This window comes from Myotis yumanensis, unplaced genomic scaffold, assembly GCF_028538775.1.
Source record: "Myotis yumanensis isolate MYYU_CA2020_CCGP unplaced genomic scaffold, mMyoYum1.0.hap1 SCAF_19, whole genome shotgun sequence".
NCBI classification, from domain to species: Eukaryota; Metazoa; Chordata; class Mammalia; order Chiroptera; family Vespertilionidae; genus Myotis; species Myotis yumanensis.
The window spans coordinates 13,364,044-13,386,092 of NW_027223770.1; the positions used below are offsets into that span (position 1 = coordinate 13,364,044).

The following is a 22,049-nucleotide window of genomic DNA, read 5'->3' on the forward strand; positions in this document are numbered from 1 at the left end:
AGAAAGGCGGGAACTAAGTAGCTATTGGTTGGCTTGTGGGCCAATTGGAAAACCCCCAATTTGGCGGGAGCCTTGATCACAGTCGGGGCTCCAAGTGTCTCTGCGCGAGCCCTGGGTGTCCGGCTACCGTGGTCATGTTCGTGTCCGATTTCCGCAAAGAGTTCTACGAAGTGGTCCAGAACCAGGTGATCCCCCAAACCCCTTCCTTGGACCCTGAGGCCTTCTCGCCAGGAAGGGATGAAGGGGAGCGGCCGTGGGAGGATGGGAGGGGCCCGGGTTAGGGGCGCTGCGCTCAGCTCTCTCTCTCTCTCTTTCTTCCCCCGATAGAGGGTCCTTCTCTTCGTGGCTTCGGACGTGGACGCCCTGTGCGCTTGCAAGATTCTTCAGGTGCGACTGCGGACCCCGGGAGGGTGGGGCCGGGCGAGAGCTGAGGGTGCCGGGTGCGCCGGGGCGGGAGGTGGGGTAGGAGCAGGGCGGGCGGCGAGGAGCAGGGTAAGGAACCCCTTCTCCGGTGAGAGCTCAGGTTGGGGTGGGGGCTGCAGCAACAACAACTGGAAGCTGGGAGGAGGCCTCTGGAAGTTGCTTCCCTGGCAGGATGGTATAGGGTGGGTTAGAGAAGGTTTAGGCAAAAGTCAGGGAGACTAGTTAGTATTTTTGCAATAACCTAGGCAAAATATGGTTGCATTAGAGAGACCTGTAGACCTGTAGTGGCTTTTTGGACGTGGGGTTTGAGACAGAGAAATCTGTGACAACTGAGGACATAGCGACGCCGGAAGTAATGCTGGAAATACAGGATTCCTTGGTCCAGTGGTTCTCAACCTTCCTAATGCCGCGACCCTTTAATACAGTTCCTCATTTTGTGGTGACCCCCAACCATAAAATTATTTTCGTTGCTACTTCATAACTGTAATTTTGCTACTGTTAGGAATCGTCATGTAAATATCTGATATGCAGGATGTATTTTCATTGTTACAAATTGAACATAATGAAAGCATAGTGATGAATCACAAAAACAATATGTAGTTATATATGTGTTTTTCGATGGTCTTAGGCAACCCCTGTGAAAGGGTCGTTCGACCCCCAAATGGGTCGAGACCCACAGGTTGAGAACCGCTGCCTTAGTCTATTATGGACGATCGTTTCTTCGGTTTTTTTATACGGTACGGCGGATGTTTACATGAGCTTTGGTCAGGCCCTTGGTTCAGGAACTACTTCTCAGAAGAACTAGAAGATCAGCTTTCCTCCCAATGTTTTCCTTTGGTAATTTTCAAAAATTTGGCAAAGTTTACAGAATCGTGTAGTGAACGCTCACATTCCCATCCCCTAGTTTTTCCCATTCATATTTTTCTAACCTTATTTTTTCACATGTCATTTGCCTCTCAACCCATCTTTTTTTTAAGTGCATTTCAAGGTAAATTAAAGACATTCCAGATATGATAGGCTTTGAAAATAATCTCTCTCTAGGCCCTGTTCCAGTGTGACCACGTGCAATATACACTGGTTCCCGTTTCTGGGTGGCAAGAACTTGAAACTGCATTTCTTGAACATAAAGAACAGGTATGCGAGATGTATTTTGGAGTACTTAGGCTTTTTTTTACTCAATTGTAATGTATTATTTAAGTATCAAATATGTTGTACACTATGAAAGAGAAAAACAGGCATTATATCTGGGTGACATACCCTCAACTATGGGCAGCTTCTAACTTTGAATTTGTGTTGCAGACATTTCATTGTAAGGTGCTTGGAGTTTAGCAGTTTGTTTTAGATATGGCCTAGTTAAAATTATTTTAGATTAGACTACTATTCCCATGATCTCTCCAAGAAAATGTGTCCCAGTTTCCAATTTGGAATCCGGGAACATAATTTAAACTGGAAGTCAGGATTCCTCCCACCTCTGCATGGGGCTGTAATGAGAGTTGGGGTAGCTGAGACCCCACTGTGAGGGGCTGGAGTAGGGAAGAGGGTCCCTGGAGTCTGTGGCCATATATATGACAGTCTGGCAGAGGTAAATTCTCACCTGAGGCTCTTGTCATGATGGGATGGACCTCTGCCAGTTCTATATTTGTAAGGAAAGGATTTTCTGTAGTGATTGGATGTAATGAAAACTTAATATTTAGGTGTCCGTTAAGTATGGACTACTCAAGACTTGCTAAAATTTTTAACCTGTAGAATGCTATTAGCATGGAGAGGCAGATAAGCAGAGTAGAGTGACTGAGCTCTGAAGAGGCCCAGTTATGCCTTTGAAGTCTTGGTCTGCTCCTCATCAGCTTCTCTTTTGTTTTGTTTTGTTGTTTTTTTTGTTAATCCTCACCCGAGGGTATTTTTCCATTGACTTTTAGAGAGAGTGGAAGGGAGGGGGAGAGACAGACAGATAAAAACATTGATATGAGCCCTAGCTGGTTCGGCTCAGTGGATAGAGTGTCGGACTGTGGACTGAAGGGTCCCAGGTTTGATTCCGGTCGAGGGCACATGCCCAGGTTGTGGGCACATGCCCAGTTGGGGGCGTGTAGGAGGCAGCCGATCAATGATTCTCTCTCATCATTGATGTTTCTATCTCTCTCTGAAATCAATACAAATATACTTTTTAAAAAAAAGCAACACTGATGTGAGAGAGATACATCGATTGGTTACCTCCCACATGCACCCTGACCAGGGCTGGGGATCAAGCCTGCAACCGAGGTACGTGCCCTTGACCAGAATTGAACCTGGCACCCTTCAGTCTACCAGCTGATGCTCTATCCACTGAGCCAAACCAGCCAGGGCCCTCATCAACTACTTTACTCCATGTGTGAGACTCAAGCATGCTGAGCCTCTGCATGCTCCACGGTGAAGCAGAGACAGCCACAGGGCCTACCTCACAGTGTTGTTATGGAAGTGAAATAGTATATGGAGTATATGAAAGCACTTAGCACTGGCCAGCTGTGGGCTTATTTGGAGCCCCTTATTGTCAGGGCCTATTAGGGATTTGATGTATCTCAGCAGAAGGACTCAGAGGCCTAGTGTAGTGTTGGGCAAACTGCGGCCCCTTGAGTGTGGCTCTTCCACAAAATACCACGTGTGGGCGCACACGTACAGTGCGATTGAAACTTTGTGGCCACACTCAAGGGGCCAAAGAGCTGCATGTGGCTCGTGAGCCGCAGTTTGCCGACCACTGGCCTAGTGTGCCCTGTCGATGTATTTACTTCACAATGTCTCTTCTTTTTTCAGTTCCGTTATTATATCCTCATAAACTGTGGAGCTAACATAGACCTATTGGATATCCTTCAGCCTGATGATGACGCCATATTTTTTGTGTGTGACACCCATAGGCCAGTCAATGTCGTGAATGTGTACAATGATACCCAGGTAACTAGGTCTTTGGGCCCATGCATCTCCTGCGTTCTCCCCTCTATCTGTCTGTTCCTTTTTATGCCAAGGACAGCATTGCACCTGGTGTCCTTAGCAAGCCAAGAACCTGGTTTTGTTCATCTTTGATGAGAAACATAACCCTTGGAGTTGCTCGAAATGCCTTTGTGGGATGTGCATGACCTGAAAGGTGTAGGGACCAGAACCCTGCACCGAGCCTGCCCTCGGAGCTCAAGCCTAGCCTCATTAACTATCAAGGGGCCTCAGAGATATCTGCCCTGCCCATCCAAGGGGTGGCATGAGGACCAGCAAGGCGGTGGTGCAAAAGGCCACTGTTAAAATGGCTCTGCTGCGTTTACTTTTTGAGCTTCTGAGCAGAACACGGAGCCTGGTGCAGAGCAGCCACCTAACCTTTCTCTGAGGTGATCTTTTCCCACCCACGTTAACAAAGTGTCGGCCCGGAATTCTCACGTGAAATCGCCGGCCTGGAACTGCTTTTATGGACAGGACTTTTCCTCCCTTTGGGGTTGCACATCTTCGTGTCCTCTGTCAAAGGCCAAGTTGTGGAGTGTTTGTTTTGTTGGCTTGGTGTGTGGCCTAAGAGGGAGCTTTTTCCAAGACTTAGTGACTGTAGATAGTTTTCAAGTTTTCTTGTAATTTCTGCAGACAGTGTGGTGTAACCCTAGCACCTCACTTAATGGAAATGAAAATTTTAAAATGCCTGAGAAGTTTAGAATTCTCAATCACGTGACTATGTGTGCAGAAAAGTTATGAGTCAACCAATTAGGAAATAAGATTCTTCAAGACACAAACATGTGGTGAATAGTTTTCTGTCAAGAGAGAGGAGAGACTTGATTGTTCTTTGTTTTAATCTTAGATCAAACTACTCATTAAACAAGACGATGACCTTGAAGTTCCCGCCTACGATGATATCTTTAGGGACGAAGAGGAGGAGGAAGAACATTCAGAAGATCAAAGGGATGATGGGTCAGAGCCTTCTGAGAAGCGCACACGGTTAGAAGAGGTGGGTTTGGGCCTCTCACCAGTCTTATGGAACCTGTCACTCCAGGAGGTCAGAGGTGAGTCTGGAGCCTGCTGGACCCAGACATAGCTGGGAGGTAGCAGGTGTGGGCATGTACAGGAGGTAACCGATCAATGTTTCTCTCTCACATCAATGTTTCTTTCTCTCCCTCTCATTTCCTCTCTAGAATGAAAAAATAAACCACATTCCCTCAAATGTGGATTAAAAAAGATTAATTAGAATAGCAGCTGATGCATGATAGGATGTTAGAAACATTAGCTCTTATTAATCTGGTGGGGAAGCCAGTATGAGGCAGCGGTGGGTTATCCCTGATGACCTGGTGGTGGGGGTGTTGGAAAACGGAGGTAGACAGAGTGTACCCTGAGCAGGCATTGTGGAAGCATCACTCTTATCCTAGTGTCTTCAGGGCTGATGGGTCAGAGGAGTCCCGGCCATCCCTCGCCTTGTCGCTTCCCTTCTGCGGGAGCAGAATATGCTCAGGGCATAGCAATGACTCCTATTTTGGATCCGAGCCCAATGGCTTCTGTCAAATCAGAACGTTCTCGGGCTGTGGTGATAAATTCCTGGCTCATTTGCTTACTTTTGTCTTCTTTGTCCCTGTATCAGGAGATAGTAGCAGAAACCATGAAAAGGAGGGAGCGAAGAGAGTGGGAGGCCCGGAGGTGAGTGTGCACTGCAAGCAGCACCTTGCTCTGCCTTTGGGTCTGTGGCATCTGTGTTTTTCCCTGGGAGCCGCATGCAGTTTTCTTCCTTTGAGGATAATTTGTTTAGTTTAGAGCCTCTGGGCCTTTGGCTCCTCGAGTGAGCATGTGGTCCCTGCATTGGAGAACTTGGGGTCCTTTTTGTAGTCCTGGTCCCAGGAGTGACAGGAGCAGGCCCAGAGGTCTCCCAACTACATCACCAAGCATGATGGCCTCTAGTTCTTTTGTTTTTATTGTTTTCCAAATGGAGATACTTTTACTTACAGACTTTTACAATTGATTTAGATGCCAATTGTGTAAAACATATAGAAATAGAAGTACTACATAGTACTTAATTGGCCATTCTGCTCCTTTTTGAACTGTACCTTACTTCAGTGTCTTGCCATGACAGGTCAGGCTGCACTGAACAACCTGTGCACATAGCAAGTTTGGTCTTGCTTGTTCCTTTGAATTGTCTTGGGATAATTTCTCAGAAGTGGGGTTCTGGGACTGTTCCGTTGTCCATCTCCCACTGCCACAGCAGTTTGTATTTCTATCACTCCCTTCCCAGCCTCCTGCCTATACACTCCGAGAAGGGGTCAATAAGTGAAAACAGAGACTACCATGCCCTTATTTGCATTTCTTTGAGAACTGTAACATTTTAGCACCTTCCCCAAATGTTTGCTGTTCCCTGTTGAAGACTCGCGTTTTATGTCGCACTTTGTTTTGTTACAGAAGAGACATCCTCTTTGACTACGAGCAGTATGAATACCATGGGACATCAGTGAGTATGGATAGGTGAAATTCACCACAAACTAATGACTTGTGGGTCACTGTCCTGGAACATGAGGAGGAATGAGCATAGAGCCACAAAAATCTGGTCTGAATCTGAGCCCCATAATTTCCTACTGTGTGAGCTTGGGGAGGTGGTACAGTCTCTCTGAGCCTTAAATCCTCCACTAAAGGAAGAGAACAATCATTTCAGAGGCAGTTGCTAGGATTACCCTTGGTACCCAATCCACTCACACACTCTGGTCGGGCAGCCTCGCTGCAGGAGTTCAGCTGGGCCCTGAGCAGCTCAGGTCTGGGCTAGCTGTGGCCTGGCCCAGTGTGTGCCCCTTCCATGAGCATGGCTGCCTCTGGACTCGGGCTTCCCTCTTTCTTTCAGTCGGCCATGGTGATGTTCGACCTGGCGTGGATGATGTCCAAGGATATGAATGACATGCTGTGGTATGTAGCCTCTAGTCGAGGTCACTCCCATTCGTGGCTTCCTTCTAGCAGCTCTGTCCGCCCAGTGAGGGCAGGGTCTGGAGGAAGATGTCACCATGTGCACCTCCCTTGTTCCCACTGGGAGCATTAGATGTAGACCCCTTTCTGGGAATGTGTATGGCCCTGGCTTTCTTTCTAACCGTGAGGCTGTCAGGGCAGCACGTGAACTCTCAGGTGTGGAGGGAGCATGGCCAGTGCAGAGGGTCGGACGGTGGGGCTTGGGTACAGCTCCTCCCTTACTACCCTACCGCTGAGCCTGACAGAGTGTGAGATTTGAACAAGGCAGCCCTGCTAGGCATCTTTGCAACCCTGGCACGTGACCCCTCTGAGTTTGCTTTAAGCAGGAACTCTTGGTACACTGGGGTGGAAAAGTCAGAAGGAGGTGGGTGGGGTTGGTCCCAGGGATGACACCCCAGGTGGCATTCTCTGAAGAGGTCCCTCTGAGGTGGGAGCATGCTGCACTGAGACATGTGGTGGGTGCTCCAGTGTCCCGTCTTCCACCCCCAGGGCCTCTCTTGTCTCACTTTGTGCCCAGTGCCAGCTGTTTTCAGCTGTGGCCCTGGAGGGGTGTCTTGAAGGACACTGCCCGGGACCAGCAGACAGCACACACCTCGGGTCTTGGTCCCTCCTGCTGTGGGCCGGCTGAGACCCCATGGAGGTCAGTCCAGCCTAGATCTCCATGATCTCATCCACAAAAGATAAGCTTGGAGATGGAACCTTGGAAGGTTACTAAGGAGCCTAAATGCTGATACTTTATGCCCCATCATTTTACACAGGAAGGACAGGGAGCTGTGGACGTGACAAGGGCATATCTCAGAGAGGGGTAATGTGAGGGGCTCAGAGGTAGAGCGAGGCACCAGGCCTGAGCATGGTGTCTGCTGCAGTCCTGCACTGGCAGGACGAGGGCGGAGGGTGGCAGGCGAGCTAGGATACAGAGAGTGGTGCCCTGCGCCCTTGTTCTTGATCTCCCTCCTTGTGTATCAAAAGTTCCTGCAGTGGTAGCACTGCACCAGGAGCCCTGAGTCTCCCCCATCACCTCTCCACCCCGAAGAGGGACTAGCTGTCTGAGGGTGGGCCTGGGTCTGGCCATGATGGCAGGCCCCGCCCTGTGCGAGGCCTCATTGCCTTCTCCTCTTTTTCCAGGTGGGCCATCGTGGGACTAACAGACCAGTGGGTACAAGACAGGATCACTCAGTAAGGATGTACTCCCTCGGGCTGTTCAAGGTCGGCCTGTGCTGGGAGGATGTACACGGCCCAGCCGCAGGCTCTGAGTTTGCGGTGGGGGCATGGGTGGCAGCGTCACTGTAGAGCCCCACTGAGAAGGGGCCGGCATTGGGCCTGAGTCCTTGTCACCGAGGAAGGGCTTAGGACAGGAACTCTGTCAGAGTAGCATGTGGCTTTACGTGGACGTTTTGTCTACTCTCGGGGACCCCAGCAGGTGGAGCCAGAGGGGAGAGGAGGGAGCCCAGTCTCCCCGAGCTGGGTGCTGTTTTCGCCCTGTGCTGTAAAGGTGTGGCCCATGCACAGTGGACACAGGGCAGGAGGAGGAGGTGAGGGCCCCAGGAGTCCTGCCAGGGAGGGTGGGTGAGGGTTACAGGAAGGCTTGGCATAGAATGAATCCTTTTTTGCCCCTCAGTGGGCAGACTTTGGTGCTTGCCATTGGAATCAGACAGACAGGCTGAAAGGCCACCGAATGCAGGTGCCAAGGAGGGGCAGGGTGCTGGTGCCCTCTCTCATCCCTACTCTGGTAGCCGGCAGGTGGGGACTCCAAGGGAATCAAAGGGACCTTGGCCCCAAGATGTTAACCGTTTCCCCGGGGACCCGAGTCTGTCACCTGGCACTGCCCCAGGCACAGCCTTCTTGTACAGTTTGCAAAGGTCCCCGTGCCCCTATTTTCTGCCTCCCCTACCTTTCTAAGTCTGCAGTGTGGCCGAGGGAGTGGGAGGGTCCTGAGTTTCACAGGCCCGGGGGCACTTCCTGGATCTGTCATCTGGGCCCAGCCTGCTGCCCTGCTGGTCCTCACTCCCTCTTCCCTGTTAGGTTAGCATGGGGTGTATGCAGTGCTAGGCGCCATCCCTGCCTGTGGCTTCCCCTTAGGTGAGGCCACACTATTACTGTCCTGTTCAGTGGCCCCTTTAGGTGGACCTGGACTCCGGTCTCTCCTGTGCTCGGAAGCACTTCCTATGCCTGGTCCACACCCCCTGCTGCCATCACTGTCACCTGTGGGGTCTGTCCACTTGACCGTGGCTGGCAGGCAGGGCTGCGGCCCACTCTCAGAAGGCCTCAAATAAGTAAAGGCAGGGCAGCTGATGCTCAGAAGAGAGTGCAGGGGAGGTGGGGGCCTGAGCTACCCCCTGCCAGCTCTGCTCAGCTCCCCCAGCACCCAGGCCTGCCACCCCCTTTGCCATGATTGCTTTCTAGGCAGAGTTGGTGAGCTGGCCCTAGAGCCTGTGAGGGGAAGCCCTGAGGGAGGGGGAAGCCGTGGCAGGCTGCACGTGAGGAGAGGAGGGAGCCCACCCAGGCCAGCAGTGCTTCCTTCCCAGGATGAAGTACGTGACCGATGTTGGCATCCTGCAGCGCCACGTGTCCCGGCACAACCACCGGGACGAGGACGAGGAGAATGCCCTCTCTGTGGACTGCATGCGCATCTCCTTCGAGTACGAGTATCCTTGTGGCTCAGGCCTTCGGGGTGCAGGCAGCGCCCCTGCCCTCAGATACTTTGTTCTGTTGTGCATTGTTGTCACCTCTGCAGACCCCAGCCCACGTCCCCCGTGTTTGGCGTGCTTGCTGGCCACAGCCCTTCAGGTTGTGCAGCTGTGGCTGCCATGTCCCCAGGATGGGCATCAGACAAGAGGCTTCGAGAAGAGGGGTCCCATGTGTCCCTGGGCTGGGCAAGGCACCAGGTACTAGGGACGCAGGTTCTGCCTCACCTTGTCTGTGTGGCTTCGGCTCCTAGGCACCACAGCTGTTTAAGAAGCATCCCGTGTGTATTCAGAGCTCATTGTAGGCCTGGTGCTAAGTGTATGCAGTAGGGCATGAGGGACTGCCTGTGTGGTGGAGGCAGTTTAGTGACATTTGCAGACTCCTGTCAAGTCAGGAAAAAAGTGAACCAGCATGTGATTCCACAGTGGGCGTTTCATGAGATCATTTGGGGGTTTGATGGAGTAAGTAGCCCTGTGAGCCCAGAGCAGTAACTGAGTTCACTTTTTAGTGTTTAAAAGGTTCCTGAACTGCTGATTGGAGGAAAGGAGACAGGATGGTGGCTTGGGTCAGACCACAGCAGTGAGTGTGAAGCATGATGGGGTTGCTGCCTAGGTGGCAGAATAATGGCAAGGACAGTGCCTTCCTTTCCCAGTGCTGAGTTGGCTGGGAATGAGTAAAAACATGGATTTGGACAGGTCGTGTAGAGGTGCTGGGTGCGGGGCGGCCGAATTCCTGGGAGAGGGGCCACAGTGTGCAGGAACCCACTGGGAATTGAGTCCACACATGTGACATTCAGGACCAGGGCTTGCTGGGGTGTGGGCAGAGCGGTCGGTGGCTATGGAGGGGCAGCAAAGAGAACACGGCCTGCCACCTGCCCAGAGGCTGGCCTGGGGGAGGCAGGTATGTTGGCAGGAGTAGTGTTACATCGATGCAGACAGGGCCAGCCTGGCATCCTGCCTGAGACCCTCCAGTGAGAGGAGGGGCCTCGGAGTTGGGAATATCCTTGCACACAGCCTCACTACTGACCCCATGAGCAGTGAGGGGTGTATTCAGGAAGAGAGGTGAGGATGGGGCCTTTGCTGAGGGAGTCCAGGTGGCGGGGGGTGAGGGGGGGCAGGGTCAGGTGGAGGATGCAGGGAGTCACAAGGGTCTCTCTAACCACAGTAAGGCTCTCAGCACCCCTTCAGTTTCCCTGTCTGTCACACAGAGGTAATGGTGTACACCCACAATCTCACAAACTCTGTATATGGGTTAAATTAAGCAAGAAGGTCAAAGAGCTCCAGTGTACTCAGGTGTTAACTGAGTACCTGGTGAATGGAGCAGGCCATCTACTGGAGCATCAAAGTGGGCCCTCACAGGGTGCGGGGGGGGGGGGGGGGCCCAGGTTACGGTGCAGCCTCCTTGACTGCAGGCCCAGCCTCCGCCTGGCGCTCTACCAGCACTGGTCCCTCCATGACAGCCTGTACAACACGTGCTACACTGCAGCCAGGTTCAAGCTCTGGTCTGTGCACGGGCAGAAGCGGCTCCAGGAGTTCCTTGCGGACATGGGGTGAGCGACCCCTTGTCCTGAAGTCCCCCAAGAGAAAAGCCCCTCCCCTTCATTGTGACTGACGTGGTTGTAATATTTAGCTGTTATCTGTTTCTGCCATAAATTCCTCACTCTGAGTTCCCAGAATATCATCTGAAGGCCCAGGCTGGGATATCCCTTGTTTACAAACACTGGGGCCCTTGCGGGGTTCTCCCCGCCGACCCCCCACCTTTGGTGTTCAGCGTCAGCATTCTCTATTTGAAGTCAGGTTGTGTATGACTAGTGCTTGCCGTCTTTCCAGTCTCCCCCTGAAGCAGGTGAAGCAGAAGTTTCAGTCTATGGACATCTCTTTGAAGGAGAATTTGCGGGAGCTAATTGAAGAATCTGCGAATAAATTTGGGTAAACACATGTTTTTCTGTACTAAGCTTTGTTAAGGTTTCGGTTTTAACCACATTTCCTAAAATAATGTAAAAAACAGGAATGCACAAATGAGCATGACCTGCCGAGCCTTTCCTGAAGTTTTCAGTTCTCTCTGGGTTACAGATAGGGGCTTTGTGAAGTGCCCAAAAGGTCCAGAATCCTTAAATCCCAGGGCTGAGGTCGACCCAGTGTGTCCCTCACTGGACACAGGGAATGCCGGGGAAGAGCCCACTGGGTCCAGACTCAGGCAAGTTCTACCAACCACTGCCGCTCTCCAGCACTGCCGCTCCTGGCATCCTGGGGCGTGGGAGAGGGCCGTGCACAGCCTGGCCTGACAGCTAGTTATTCTGCTCCCAACCAGCTGAGCAGCTTTGGACCAGGCGTTCAGTGCCCAGGTTACAGGGCTCTACATCAGGCCTTCTAACCCCCTTCATTCTCTGACCAAAAGAGCCATACTGCTGCTGGGGGCTAGAGAGGGGGGAACAGCACATTTTGCTGTCCTGCCTAGTGGTAAGAGCTCACCCACAACTTGATACTCCCATGTGCCCCTGGGGTGACAGCCATGTTGCTTCCTCCTGTTGCAGGATGAAGGACATGCGCGTGCAGACTTTCAGCATTCATTTTGGCTTCAAGCATAAGTTCCTGGCCAGTGACGTGGTCTTTGCTACCATGTCACTGATGGAGAGCCCCGAGAAGGACAGCTCGGGGACAGATAACTTCATCCAGGCTCTGGACAGTCTCTCCAGGTAGTGGACATGGCTGGGGCCTCTAGCCCCTCAGGCCATCTCCTGCCCTCAACCTCACACTGCCCAGGGAGGCAGGTCTCAGGGACCCCCGGGGTGTGGATGTGACTTTGGCCTGCAGAAACTGCTGACATGCAAATTAGAATCACATATAAGTTGTGTGTACTTATGGTTTCCTTTCTCTTGGGTATATGCCTAGGAATGGACTTGCTGGGTCATACACTGCCCTCATCCCAGGATTGATGGGTCAGTTTTAGACATTGTCTGCTGACTTCCTGCTATGACAAAAGAGCATTTTTCTCACCTTTGTGCTCCTTCCCCTCCTGTTGTTACAGTCTGCCACTATTTTTAGCTCCTTTGTAACTTCAACATACTTACATCTTGTTCTATCACCAGTGTCTCCTGTCTCCAATCTTTGTAAGAAAAGGATATCAGCATTCCTACTTTTCACCTTCCCCTCTCCCCCCAATAAATCTAGGCTTTTACGTTTTCAAGGTTGAGAACACTTAATCTTGAGTGAGAGGAGAGAATGTGAGTCATCTCGTTTTTGGCTATAGGTTGATGCTGAAAGATGGAAATCAATGAATAGCGTTACTTCACTGCTAGTAAAATACTTCAGAGTTGGTAATGAGCAGTGGTTACATTATGTTCTGCTCTAGCGCTTTGTCTTTCCTGGAGCTCTGATGTGCCTTTTATCACATCCAGTTTCTTCTTGGCCCTCCTTTCAGCAGGTTTTCCCCAAGTCCCCTTTGTCCGTGAGAGCCTGGGTTCTGTCTTTTCACTCCAGCCTGGACCTGCAGCTCCCGACGCCTGTTGTCCGCTGCCATCGTGGATGGCCCTTAACTGCGCCCCTGGTTTGGAGCCAGCATTTCTCTGCATCCTCATCTTTTGTCCGTTTTTTTTTTTTTTTTTTTTTACTCCTTCGTTTTGCTAGAGCACAATCTCAAATAACTTTTAAAGAAAGAACGCGTGAGGAGTATAAACGTTCTGAGTTGCACTTCTGACCATATCTCTTCTACCCTCTTCTGATTGCTGGTTTGGCTCGTATAGAATTCTAGGTAAAAGGTAATTCTTGTTGAAGGTGGATTCCATTGCTCCCCTGTCTTCCAGTAGCCAGTGGTGCTAATGAGAAGTCTCAGCTATTTTGGTTTCTTTCTTTTTTCTTTTTTATATTTTTTATATATAAATGTGTTCCCAGCCCATCTGAAGAAGCTTACAGGGTCTTTTATTCTCAGTGTTCCAGAATTTCCTAGTGATGTGTCTAGGGTGGATCTTGTTTCGTGTATTATATTGGGTTCTCCATGAGCCCTTTCAATCCGAGGTTCTGTGTCTTTAAGCTTGAGAATGCTTTTGTGCTATTTCTTTTTTTTTTAATTGTTGAGAGTATGTGCTATTTCTTTACTATCCCCCAACACATATGTCAATGTTTTTTATTTTCTTTCCAGACTTCCTAGAATAATGCTCTAGCTCTTATTTTTGTCTTATATTTCCATGTCTTTGTTTTATTGATGTTAAGGAAGCTTTTCTTTTTATCCTCTTGTCTTGGAAAGATAATTTTTTATTTTGCTATTATTTTACTTTCCACAAACACTTCCTAGTATCAAATGGTTCCTTTTTTATAGCACGCAGTTCTTGGTCTATGAATACACCAGTTGCCCAAATCTCTTTGAAGACATTAGAGTTCATTTTCTTTTTTTCTCCAAATTATCTCATTTTCCTCTTGGGTCGTTTTTTTCAGGCCCCAGGTGTTTCTCAATGTCTGATGGTTCTTCACATTCAAGAGGGGGCTGCTGTAGAGCCCTGGGTTTTGGGCACAGCCTGCTAGCCAGAAGGCATTGCTTTGTCTTGAGGGGTGGGAGTCAGTGTGACACTTGGGGAACCTTAACTTCTGGGTGCAGAGGCTTTGCTTGAGGACCTCACTTCTCCACGAGGGTTCATTTTGATGTACTCAGAGGGGAACCTTCCTTTTTGTGGCAAAAAGTAAAAATCCATTTGTCAGGTCCTCCCTGCAGCCCTTGCCCAGGGCTCTCTGATCAGAGCCCTCCAGGCGCCTTCCAAGGCCTGCTGGGCAGGGTCTTCCCCGCTATCGGCTTTTAGTTTCCTGCCTTCTGATGCCAGCAGCCCTTCCCACCTCTCCTGTCCATCACTAGGGGTTTATACAGTGCTTACTCCTTCCTTTCCCGTGAAAGGAAACTCAGGAGGGCGAGAAATCAACAGTCATCCCTACATTCTCTCCTGACCCAGGAACCAAGCATTCTGTTTGACTCTGTGCTGAAGCCATGTGTCTGCCATGTTACAGGGGTAACCTGGACAAGCTATACCACGGCCTGGAGCTTGCCAAGAAGCAGCTGCTAGCTACACAGCAGACCATTGCCAGCTGCCTCTGCACCAACCTCGTCATCTCCCAGGGACCTTTCCTCTACTGCTCCCTCATGGAGGTCAGGCTGCCTCGGATACGGACGGGTATCGGCCACATCTGCTGGTGGTCCCTCTGACCGAGTGTCTTCTCCCTGCAGGGCACTCCAGACGTCGCGCTGTTCTCCAAGCCAGCCTCCCTGAGTCTGCTCAGCAGACACCTGCTCAAGTCTTTTGTGTGTTCGGTGAGGAGCAGGGTGGGTGGGTGCCAGAGGGCAGACTTCTTGGAGCAGCGCTCAGATGGGCACTAGAAGCTGGCCTTGGGTGCCTGTGGCTATTCACCAGCTACAGGGTCTGGGCAAACCCTTCCTCAGCTGACCCCCAGGAACCTCCCAGTTCCCATAAGCTCTGATTTTGTCGCTGGCCATTCTGGTCACTCAGACAAATGGGGAGGGCCTCAGGGAGCATGTGGGACTAGGATTCATGTTCTGCTGTTGCAGATCAGGGAAAGATGAAGTTGGTTGGAGCAAACTTGCTTCCCAGCACAAGTTTGTTTTCTGGACTTACTTTCCCATTGCTTTGTGTGGTTCTGTCTTCCCTATGACCTGACACCCTTCTTTGCCTTGGCCTGGGACACCCCCCCCCGCCCCATAATTCAGCTGGCATTGGAACAGGGACCCTACCCTGATAATGTGAGCACTTTTCCCAGGTGTGGTCAAGGAAAAGATTATCCCTCACATTTCAGCAATCACTCTTCTTCCAGGATGAGGGTTTACACTGGGGGCTACTTTAGACAACTGTTGAATAGGTTGAGATGACCTCATACCAATCAACTGACCAATAAAATTACTTGAAAACAGTCAAGTAATAACAAAAGGTATACTAGGGACAAATTTTGAAGTTCTCTAGGCTGTGTTTAAATCTCAGCCTCTTCGTTTACCAGTTGTGTGATGTGAGGTCTATTATTCGACCTGAGCCTCAGTTTCCCTATCTGTAGAATGGGTGAGGTCCATTCATTTTTCAGATGTTTATTAAACACCCACTGCCTGCTGGGCTCTGATGACATAGGGTGACCATCCATAAGGTTCAAGTCCCAGAACGGCCCTCACGTCTGGACAGACCAGGACAGTTGTCACCTTGGTTGTGGGACGTGGGTGTCATGGACATAGCAGTGAAGGAAACACTCGAGTCTCAGTGTTGAGGAAGCACACATGCTAGCGAGAGAGAAAGACGAATAAATACATGCAGTGTCAGGTGGTGGCACACACTGGAGAAGATGAAGCAGTATGAGGGAGGGGGCTTGATTGGGGAGGGCTTCCTAGAGGAGGTGGTGACTGTGTCAGGACCTAAAGGAGGTGAGGGAGGAAACAGCTAAGGGGTAGTGGGGCCTTGACCATCAGCACAGAAGGAAGCTGAAGCAGCCGATGGATGCTTGAGCATCTCTTCTGGTGAAATGGAGCCCCTGAAGGCTTCTGGGGAGTTGAGCAGTGGCTCTGTCAGGTCCTGGGCACTGAATGCTGCATTCATCCTTCAACACCGTGACTGGGGATGTTTTGCCTCCACAGACGAAGAACCGGCGCTGCAAGCTGCTGCCCTTAGTGATGGCTGCCCCGCTGAATGTGGAACAAGGCACAGTGACTGTGGTGGGCATCCCTCCTGAGACCGACAGCTCGGACAGAAAGAAGTGAGTCTTGTTCTACATGTCCTGGGAGCTTGCGGGGTTTAGGGGGGTGCAGTGGTGTCATTAGCTTGTGAGCCCTTTGGAGTTGGGTGAGGTTTGTCCTCAAAGCCACACCTTTTCTTCAATGAGGCAAAGCTTTGAGGGCTTCAATCCACAGGTGGCAGGTTATCCCCTCTCCTGTTGGACATTCATGCTGTTTCCAACTCTGTTGTTATTATTTTTTAAAATACATTTTTTTTATTGACTTTTAGAGAGAGAGGAAGGGAGAGGGGGAGAGAGAGAGAAACATCAATTGCTGCCTCTTGCACACACCCTGCAACCTTTCAGTTCATGGGATGATACCCAAGCAACTGAGCCACACCAGTTGAGGCCAACTCGTTGTTATTATTAATAACACACCGGTGGGTTTGAGCCAGGCTCATCTTCTTGCACTTCTGCAAAGCTTTCCTCACATCTAAATGTATTTCTGGCCCTTCCCTGCATCTTTAGCACTGTGTTCTTGCCCTTCTCTTGCATCAGTGTTAGGTCTCCTTCTGGCCACTCCTTCCAGACCAGGTGTTGGCCAGCAGGCAAGGCCAAGGGCTCCCTGGCTCTCCCTGCTGTCCCTCCATGCTGTGCACACTGGAGAACTTGGTGACTAATCTCAGGGGCTGCCTGTCGCCATCCTTAGGTATCTTTGCCTCCTAAGTGCAATCAGTGCCCCGGGTTAAATGCTCCCCAACAAATCCCAAAAGGCGACCTTGGATGGATGCTGAGTGACAGCAGGTAGCAGGAAGCTGCCACCCAGCTTCCTGGCAGGGTAGCTTGGGTGGCCAAGGACCAACCAATATTTTGTGCCCCTCATTTTTCCCAACTAGCCTTTGTTGGCCTCTGCCGTAGAGGACAGATCAATCATAGCTCCACTGTTGTGAGCTTGAACCTCCTGTGTTTGCAAAGACCATTTAGTAGGAAATTGGGTGAGACAATGAACTTTTTTAGACAAGTGCTTCTAAGTGGCTAAGCTGCTCTCCAAAGCTTCTCCATGGGTCTCCAATTCATGATCACACAGGTTGTTGCTGGCCAGGGCTCGTGCCTGGGTTCCAGGCAACCAGCAAGCACTCCCTCATGGTGTCATCACAGTCACCTTCATTCTTCCTCCAGTCACTTTGTCATTGGACGTCATATGTGTAACCATGCTTAGTGCTAGCTCTGAATGTGCACAGTCTCTTGTGAGAGTTGCCATGGAAGTTTGAAGCACATGTCCTTCCTTTTGCCTCCACTCTGTGGTGGGCCCAAGAGCCCCTTCCCCACAACTCACTTCGTCTGCTGCCAGCCCTTAGCTGCCCCAGCCCTGAGCCCCCAGGGGGTGGGCCCATGCTCTACCCTATCTCTCTGCTGCCCTGTGCTCTCAGCAACTCGGTACTCCTGCCTCCTGCCCTTGTTGGCCAAGTTCCGGCCGCATGCCAGAACCCAGCTCTGCAGCCTCCTCCCAGTCCTATCCTACTGTGTGTAATCTGGTCTCATTTGAGACCCCTGTCCCAGCAGTTTTCACTGAGCCTCTGCCTCTCACCTGCTCCAGCTGCCAGCACAACGACAGGCATGAAGGAGGCTCCGGTCAGAGCCCTGGGCATGAAGCCCTGGGGGGTGCAAATGGACATTCACTCCCTGAAGGCTGAGAAGGGCTCCATGGGGTACAGATGGGAAGCAGCAGTGAGAGGTGTTGCCAGCCCAATGAGTGGTGGTGAGGCCTCAGAGGGCAGTGGCCCAGGAAGGGGCATGCGTCCTGATGGGAGGAACTGGCAGCTGGGTGTGTCCAGAGACATGGGAAGGGTCTGTCACTGTGGCAGGGCCCCCAATGTGCCTGTTATGTGTCCGCAGCTTTTTTGGGCGGGCATTTGAGAAGGCAGCGGAGGGCACCAACTCCCGGACACTGCACAACTATTTTGACTTCTCAGGTAAGAGTCCAGTGTATTGGGGCCCATTCAAGGTCAGCACTGGCCTTGGAACCAGGGAAGCTGGCATCACCGGAGATACCATGCCAGCAGCCCTCTCATCCTGCTGGAACCAGTGCTGAGCCTGGCTTCTCTAGGCAGCTCAGGGAGCTCTGGAATGCTTCAGACCGACAGGCTCCCAGGAGAAGAAACAGGTGCTGCCCAGGAACCCATAGGCCTGGCCCTTGAGATCACTTCACCAACGAGCCTAGAGGACTGGCCACTCAGCAGAGCCTCCAGGGCCCAGCCTCCAGGGCCCAGCCTCACCCATCATGGTCTAAACACCAGAGCCTAAGCTCTCAACCCCCAAGATGGCAAAGTAGGTACCCCTCCCATGACCACGTCAAAATTCCAACTAAACTACAGAGCAACCATCATGGAGAACTGCCTGAAGTCTCGCTGAACAGAAGTCCTATAACTAAAGATATGAAGAAGAAGCCACATGGAGACTGGTAGAAGGGGGTGGAGACAGAATGGTGGGTCCCACACCCACCTGTGGCAGTTAAAAATCAGGACTTAGATGGTATTGTGCTGAGTGAAATAAGTCTGGCAAAGAAAGACAAATACCATATGATTTCATGTATATGCAAAATCTAAAGAACAAAAGAAACAGAACAAACACTCATAGATACAGAGAACATTTTAAAAGTTGCCAGAGGGTATGAGGAACAGTTTGGGGGCTGGGTGAAAAAGGTGAAGGGATTAAGAATCACAAATTGGTTGTTATAAAGTAGTCCTGGGGATGTAAGTATAGCATAAAGAAAATAGTCAATGGTATTGTAATAACTATGTATTGTGCCAGATAGGTACTAGATTTATTGGGGGGATCACTTCATAAGTTATATAAATGCCTAATCACTGGGTTGTACATCTGAAACTAACTTAATATTGTATGTCAAGAAAAAGAACCAGCCAGGCTTGTGGTGACTCGAGGGCACCACTTCCACCATTGTGCAGGCCAGCAGCTCTTGTCTGTGTTGTAAGGGGCCCACCTGAGGTTTCCATGTGGTTTGCATGATAGCTCAGGTACTGGCCCCACCCATGTGTTGCACGAGCCCAGAGAATGGAAGAACCCTGCCCAAGTGGTGGCTTTAGGAGAATCATACCTGTAGGCCAGCCAGTGGTCCCTGCACGACCCTGAAACTTCTCTAGACACCAGCATGGAACATGGCTTACATTTGGCCATATTTGCTTTTTATTCTTGCTGACAGATTTTAAAACAGATGTGTTGACATTTCACCCCTGTATTAGTCTGCCCAGGCTGCCATAACAAAGTACCACAGACTGGGGGGTTTAAACAACATAAATGTATTTCTCAACCGTTATGAAGACTAGACATCTAAGATCAAGGCATCTAGAGTCAGTTTCTTTTGAGGCCCCTCTCCTTGGCTTGTAGATTGCCATCTTCTCCCTCGGTGTCCCTGTCCAAATCTCTTATAGGAACACCAGTCAGATTGCATTAGGACCCACTATAACTGCCTTGTTTAATCACCTTTTTAAAAGCCCCATCTCCAAATATGTAGTCGCATTCTCAGGTGCTGGGAGTTAAGCCTTCAACATATGAATCTGGGAGGATATACTTCAGCCCTTAATACCCATCTCTTTTTCTTTTATTTATTTTTAAAATATATTTTTATTGATCAGAGAGGTGGGGAGAGGGAGAGAGAGATAGAAAACATCAATGATGAGAGAGAATCATTGATCGGCTGCCTCCTGCACGTCCCCTACTGGGGATCAAGCCTGCAACCCAGGCATATGCTGTTGACTGGAATCAAACCAGGACCCTTTCAGTCCACAAGCCAACGCTCTATTCACTGAGCCAAACCTGCCAGGGCTCACCACCTGATTTCTTAATGACGATGATCACTATGATCAGAGACCCAGTCTTCATTCCAGTTGCCTCAGTGTCTAGAGCTGGCTTCTTCATACGGGCCCACTCAGGCTGTGGCTCAGTTGGGTGGGTTCACCTCCAGCAGCAGCCCCCCAGTTGCTGTTTCGTGTCTGAGAGGTGGGAGAGATTGATGCTGGCTGACCTGCAGGATGCCCTAGCTATACCTGGGGAGGGTTTGTGGGCCAGGAGCTGCTTGGCTTCCCCTGTGGGTGGAGATCATGGGCAGCCCTGGCCAGTAGGCCTGGGTGAGCTGAGCTTGAGGCTCCTGGAGCTGTGGCTCATGGCACAGACAGCTGCAGGACCAGGCCAGGACAGTTTGCCCTTTAATGAGGGCCCATGAGTTTTTCTGAGCCTGATGCCCTCCAGAAGTAAAGGCAATTCGCATTGTGTCCCCCTTCTACAAGAGAGGACACTTAAGCTGAGGGACTGGCCAGAGCAGGACGGAAGGCTGGCTTCAGGGCCTCTCACAACCCACTGTGGGGCAGCTCTCTGTCCAGCAGGGTGGAAGGCCTATCTGTGCCCAGGACTATGGTGTTAAAAGTCATCCCTGTGTCCCCTCTGTTGCCTGTCAGTGCTGTTCCCCTGGCTGCCTGGAGGGTCCTCACCAAAAGGGCAGCTGGAGGTTTCTGAGGATTAAATACAGTGGGATGGGGAAGTATAACTTCTTAGTCCGGAACATTCCAGGCCATCAGGGCGCCAAGTCCATTTTGGAATGTACTGGAGGGTTCCAGCCCTGGGTGGTTGGGAAGAAGTTAATGTGCTGTGGCTTGTTTTTCTCACTTCTCCCTCCCGTCCCTACTCCTCCCTTCTCACAAGATGTTTTTCTTTCATTACTGCAGTAATTGAACTGAAAGCGGAGGATCGAAGCAAGTTTTTGGACGCCCTTGTTTCCCTCCTGTCCTGAGGGTGAGTGCGGGGGCAGGGTGGGAGCCCTGCCACAAAACCAGTGCTGCTAAAGGCCCCGCCTGATTCCTGCTGTGGTTTCCCTGCTCTTTGCCTCCTCAGACGGGGCTTCTACTTGGGTTTCAGACCATAGCGGGGCTCCTGAGGAGAACTGGGGCCAACACATTTTTCCCAAGAATGTCTGTCTCTGTGCTGGGGGCCGTGCCCACAATGGGGCATTTGGGGGAGCTAATTGCATTAAGTTCCTGAGGCCCCTTCAGAAATAGCCAGCATTTGCCCTCTTCCCAACCATACTGTGGGTTGGGCAACAGCCAGGGACACAGGCCACCTGGAGCCTTGTTGCCCCTTCAGCCTGGCTTTAGGCCCTGGGCTGGAGCCCACAAGGGCCTCTATTCAGGCTCTGAGAAAGCAAAGCTGTTGTCAGCAAAGCTGTTGTCAGCCACTCAGCTGAGAATTATGAAATGGTGGCTGTAGGAGGGCCGGCCACAGCTGACCGGGTCAGGGGCTGCTCTGTGTCTAGTGACCACTTCTCAGCACAGGGCCCCCCATCCAGTGGATGCCCACACCTAGTCCTGCATCTCCCTGAGCCTGGGCTGGGGCTACTGTTGTGGCAGATGAGCCTGTCAAGGCTCTGACATAGGAGGGGGTCCTCATGCCGGTCCAGAGTCCCCCTGCTTCCCCGTCCATGATAAGCTGGAAACTTAAGAGCAGATGATCCAGTCAAAGGTTACAGATGGGGCTCCCGGGCAGTGAGGCTGGCATTTGAGGCAGTCCCTCTCCTGCAGTCTGCTCAGTGATATGTCCTTCCACAAAGACAGGGTGCAAGGTGGCTCAGCCAGGAAGGGTGAGGAGCAGTGTGCCGGGGGTGGCAGTGAGACACTCCAGGCAAGGGGAGGGTCACCATGAGGCTGAGGCTGGACAAGCCCCTGGGTAAGATCTGCAAGTAAGAAGGTGCTGGGGGTCCATAAGGCCTTTTGGGGTTCTTGAGCAGATAACAGCCTGGACCTGGGTAGGGGGTATAGTCAGGAGAGCAGGGTCAGTGAGTGGAGGGGGCTACTCAGAAGCAGCAGCCTGACATGTCGGAGGGAAGGCCCAGCAATGTATTATTTACTTTGGGGGAGACATAGTAATTGTTTGAAATTTCTTTCTTTTTCAGAGTTGGATATCTTCAGAAATGACCTCCTTCTCCTTATTTATATTAATAAGCTTTTTATTTAGATTGTAAGTTATGGGTACAGTTTTAAATGCAGGGACAGTGGTTTTTAATGGAATAAAAGGCTTATTTTAGGTTTGGTGTGCCAACCTTTGCTCCAGTCACAGGGCAAGCACTTAGTTGTGCTCTGAGCCTTCTGTGGATTCATAGAAGCCTTGATCATGTGCCCTGGACACCCTCACGCCCCACAGGAAATCAGCACGGGTGGGGGTATGGGGACAGCAATGGGCAGAGGCCAATCATCTGGGTGTCTATATAGCACTGCGCCAATCACTGCCCAGCAATGCCAGCCAGAACCTGGTTGT

The 22,049-nt window shown here is 51.0% G+C and overlaps 1 protein-coding gene across 1 annotated transcript; it reads left to right on the plus strand.

Moving 5' to 3' along the window:
* Window positions 1–125: 125 nt before the first annotated feature.
* On the plus strand, window positions 126–21,801 carry CDC45 (cell division cycle 45). The gene is made up of 19 exons (XM_070399315.1): window positions 126–185; window positions 328–387; window positions 1,465–1,557; window positions 3,208–3,345; window positions 4,223–4,369; window positions 4,994–5,049; window positions 5,803–5,851; window positions 6,236–6,297; window positions 7,480–7,530; window positions 8,880–8,999; window positions 10,457–10,588; window positions 10,869–10,967; window positions 11,573–11,734; window positions 14,031–14,169; window positions 14,248–14,331; window positions 15,652–15,770; window positions 17,625–17,701; window positions 20,468–20,534; window positions 21,688–21,801. The coding sequence occupies exons 1-18, from the start codon at window positions 135–137 to the stop codon at window positions 20,530–20,532; spliced, it is 1,704 nt and encodes a 567-aa protein (XP_070255416.1). The 5' UTR covers window positions 126–134; the 3' UTR covers window positions 20,533–20,534; window positions 21,688–21,801.
* Window positions 21,802–22,049: the final 248 nt, after the last annotated feature.

Bases quoted from the DNA above. Each gene is read 5' to 3' on its own strand.
- CDC45 (XM_070399315.1), top strand. From the start codon at position 135: ATGTTCGTGTCCGATTTCCGCAAAGAGTTCTACGAAGTGGTCCAGAAC. The intron at 5,852-6,235 runs GTGAGTATGGAT...TCTTTCTTTCAG, and splicing joins ATGAATACCATGGGACATCA to TCGGCCATGGTGATGTTCGA. The intron at 9,000-10,456 runs GTATCCTTGTGG...CTGCAGGCCCAG, and splicing joins CGCATCTCCTTCGAGTACGA to CCTCCGCCTGGCGCTCTACC.